The sequence below is a fragment of the Camelina sativa genome, chromosome 15 (genome assembly GCF_000633955.1).
Source record: "Camelina sativa cultivar DH55 chromosome 15, Cs, whole genome shotgun sequence".
In the NCBI taxonomy this organism is placed as follows: domain Eukaryota; kingdom Viridiplantae; phylum Streptophyta; class Magnoliopsida; order Brassicales; family Brassicaceae; genus Camelina; species Camelina sativa.
Genome location: NC_025699.1, coordinates 24,556,580 through 24,559,931, shown reverse-complemented (window position 1 = coordinate 24,559,931; position 3,352 = coordinate 24,556,580). Strand labels below are relative to the sequence as shown.

General features: G+C 36.1%; 1 protein-coding gene across 1 annotated transcript; it reads left to right on the top strand.

Annotated features, from left to right (window-relative positions):
• Nucleotides 251-2,110, top strand: LOC104747449 (polyprenol reductase 2-like). Its single transcript, XM_010469082.2, has 7 exons — nucleotides 251-362; nucleotides 448-627; nucleotides 837-1,186; nucleotides 1,265-1,499; nucleotides 1,576-1,674; nucleotides 1,762-1,833; nucleotides 1,918-2,110. The coding sequence occupies exons 2-7, from the start codon at nucleotides 460-462 to the stop codon at nucleotides 2,020-2,022; spliced, it is 1,029 nt and encodes a 342-aa protein (XP_010467384.1). The 5' UTR covers nucleotides 251-362; nucleotides 448-459; the 3' UTR covers nucleotides 2,023-2,110.

Genomic DNA, 3,352 nt, shown 5'->3' with positions numbered 1-3,352 from the left:
TTGCTTTCTCCTCGGTGAGTCGCAAAATCAATTGTGAGCCAGATTGGTAAGAGTTGCTCGTCGATACGATAGCCAAAGTTGGATACAGAGTATATCGTGCATTGCCAAGCCAAATTGCTAGGCAACGGTTAAGTACAATCAGCCCGGTAAGGACCACAACTTGCTAAACCAAAACTAAACCGAGTCAATTATTGATTTTGTTCTTTACCCCTAATTACATAATTAAGCGTTCATTGACCTTAAATTGGAGATTATCAGTTAGATCGACAGTGATCAAAGCCAAAGTCACAAAATTGAGGAGGACTCAACCCATTGACTTCACAACTGCTTTGTTTTCCCTCCCACGAAAATTGAAGAAAATAGTAAGAATTCTTTTACTTCTCAAATCAAAACTGTTTCTCCAATTTATTGCAACTTATTATACTTTTCACCCTATTTGTGATTCAGAGAGAAGAAAGTATGGATTTGGAGATTGTGTGGTTGGTTAGAGTCGCTTGGATCACCGTTTGGGTCGTCTCTATACTTCCTTTGTTGATTGCTTCAATACCCACTTCAAAGCTTGACTCTTTTCGTGATCTCGTTTTGAGTTTCGCTGGAAGAGGCAAGATTCTTCACCCATCCTCTCAGGTATATTCGTCTAAAGTTTGTAACTTTACCCAATTTCTCTGAAATTTTTAACGTTAGATGTGAAAAAGATTTGAAATTTTTGTTCTCATAGTCTGATTGAGGAAACGAGAAAGCAGAACACTTTTTAGTTTTAAGTTCAGACATGTTCTGTTTTCGTTTTTTGGGCTTAAACCTTGTCTCAGTTGTTGTTGTGTAATTTCTCTGTGCAGAAGTTTACAATTCCTCAGAAATACTTTGCTCACTTTTATGTTATTGGAGTGGTGTGGACGACTCTCCTGCTTGCTGCAACTTGGATGTATGCTTACGAAATGGCGCCTTTATCTTCTGGTGAGTTCCAGTTATCAGACATTGCAAGCCATTTAGCCGGAGGTTCCCATGTTTTCTCCATTCATAAATCTCATATGACTCCCGTTGAGCATCGGTTCAAAGCGTGGCGAGCGGTGTTTCTACTTCTTCTGATGGAGATACATGTCTTGAGACGGCTTATAGAGTCAATCTATGTATTCAAATATAGCCCTACCGCTCGGATGCACTTCCTCGGTTATTTTGCTGGTTTGTTGTAAGTTTCTCAAGAAACTCTTTAGTTTGATATATTGTTTTTTTTTTTTTTTGCTTGGCTTTTAATTTGTGTTTCTAGTTTCTATGTAACAGCGCCTTTGTCACTCTGCTCAAACATTGCTCCAGAGGTAGCAAGATTCACCGGAAATCAAGTGGCTGAGTTCATTGCTAATGGGAAAAGTCATACTTCATCCCCTGAAGTTAATTTGTTATTGTCTATAAGCTCACTGACGAAGCTTGGATCACTCCAGTGGATTGGTGGAGCTATTTTTCTATGGGGATGGATACATCAGCGCCGCTGTCACGCCATTCTTGTAAGTTTTAACAACTAGTTTTTTTGCTCATTGTTTAATGTTTATGATACTAAGACATACAAAAACGTTAATGTAGGGATCACTCCGGGAAAACCCAAGCCAAGCTAAAGAGTATATAATTCCATATGGGGATTGGTTTGGGATGGTCTCTTGTCCCCATTTCTTGGCAGAAATCGTAATAAACTCTCCCTAGTAGATATCTTTAACTCTCTTCTATATTTCTCAGCTCTTCTTTCAATGATATGATTGCTATAAAATTCAGGTTTTATATGCGGGCTTACTGATTGCGAGTGGAGGAACAGACATAAACATCTGGTTACTCTTTGGTTTCGTGGTACGGTTCATTCTCTTATTTGCATGATCACTAATGGAATGCTTTGTTTATGAGAAAGTGTATTTACGTCTTTTTCTTTTGTAGGCGGCTAATCTGACATACGCCGCTGGAGAAACACACCGCTGGTATCTCCGGAAGTTTGAGAATTATCCGGCTAATCGGCATGCTATTTTCCCTTATGTCTACTAAAATGGTTGAGAGATAGAACACAACTTTGCCAAGTTTGTACAATGTTTGAATTTTTATGTTTCTGTTAGGGGTGGACATTTAAACCGAACCGAACCAACCGAACCCAAACCGACCCAAACCAAACCCAATCCTACACTCCAACCATTCGGTTATGTTTCTTCCCAACCCAAATGGTTCGGTTCGGTTCGGTTTCAAACCGAACCGAACTAATAACCCAATCTGTTTTTTAAATTAATTAATAATACTATTAAAAATATAAATATGTGATCTTACCTACAAACGCTTGCATTTGGTTTCTATTTTACTTTATTTTAAATTTCTAATAAATTAACTAAATATAAATATAGATTTAATTATGGTTAATGTTAGGTATTTAATTTTAATTTTCTAATTTATTTGATTAATTAACTATTATAAAACCATAATCAATTTCATTTTGTTACATTAATTGATTTTTAAACCGAATTAAACCGAACCATACAAAAACCAAACCGAACCGAACCGAACCAAACATAAACCGACCCGAACACAAACCAAACCAAACTAACTTTGGTTGAGTTTGGTTAGAGTTTTACCAAAACCGAATAAACCGAAACCGAACCAAACCCAAACCGAACCCGAACTTAAACCGAAATGCCCACCCCTAGTTTCTGTAAATGATAATTTTCTGAAGATCTTTGTGGTGATGTTCGTTTTCTTCATTTGAAGAATGTATTTTCACACAAACAAGAGTGTCTCAGTGTGGTGACTTCGGCACTTAGCCGTCTTTTACAGGTGCATGAGTTCGACCCAATCACGCGGCATGTACTCCACTCTAGTCTATTCGAATGGAAACTGCTAAGCCTATAAATAGTTTCTCTCCCTCTCGCATTTGTACTAGGTTGAACAAGTGAAATAAAGAAACTTCAAAAAGAAGAGTATTCATCCTATATATATTTTGGGAAAAATGCCAAAAAAAACCCAAAGTTATTTTTATTTGGACGTTTAATATCCAATGGTTTTGGATTGGAATAAAAATACACCAAATAATAAAAACGTGTCATTTAAAACCTAAAATACTAAGTTTTGTTATTTCTATATACACGATATTTCAACAAAATTAAAATTCCAATTTTACCCCGGTTATCTAAATAATTATTAATTTTTAATATATAAATTCTCGGTTTTCTGTTAACCATATCAAACCGGGATTAAACCCCGGTTTAATCTATTTCTTTCATCTTCGTCGTCCTCTTGTTTCTGGAAATTTTCTAAAGAGATCAAAAGGTAATTCAAACAAAAGAATTAACCAAAAATTAAAAAAAAATTAAAAGCCACATTGCAAGAGGAA

Bases quoted from the DNA above. Each gene is read 5' to 3' on its own strand.
- LOC104747449 (XM_010469082.2), top strand. From the start codon at position 460: ATGGATTTGGAGATTGTGTGGTTGGTTAGAGTCGCTTGGATCACCGTT. The intron at 1,187-1,264 runs GTAAGTTTCTCA...TTGTGTTTCTAG, and splicing joins GGTTATTTTGCTGGTTTGTT to TTTCTATGTAACAGCGCCTT. The intron at 1,675-1,761 runs GTAATAAACTCT...TATAAAATTCAG, and splicing joins CCCATTTCTTGGCAGAAATC to GTTTTATATGCGGGCTTACT.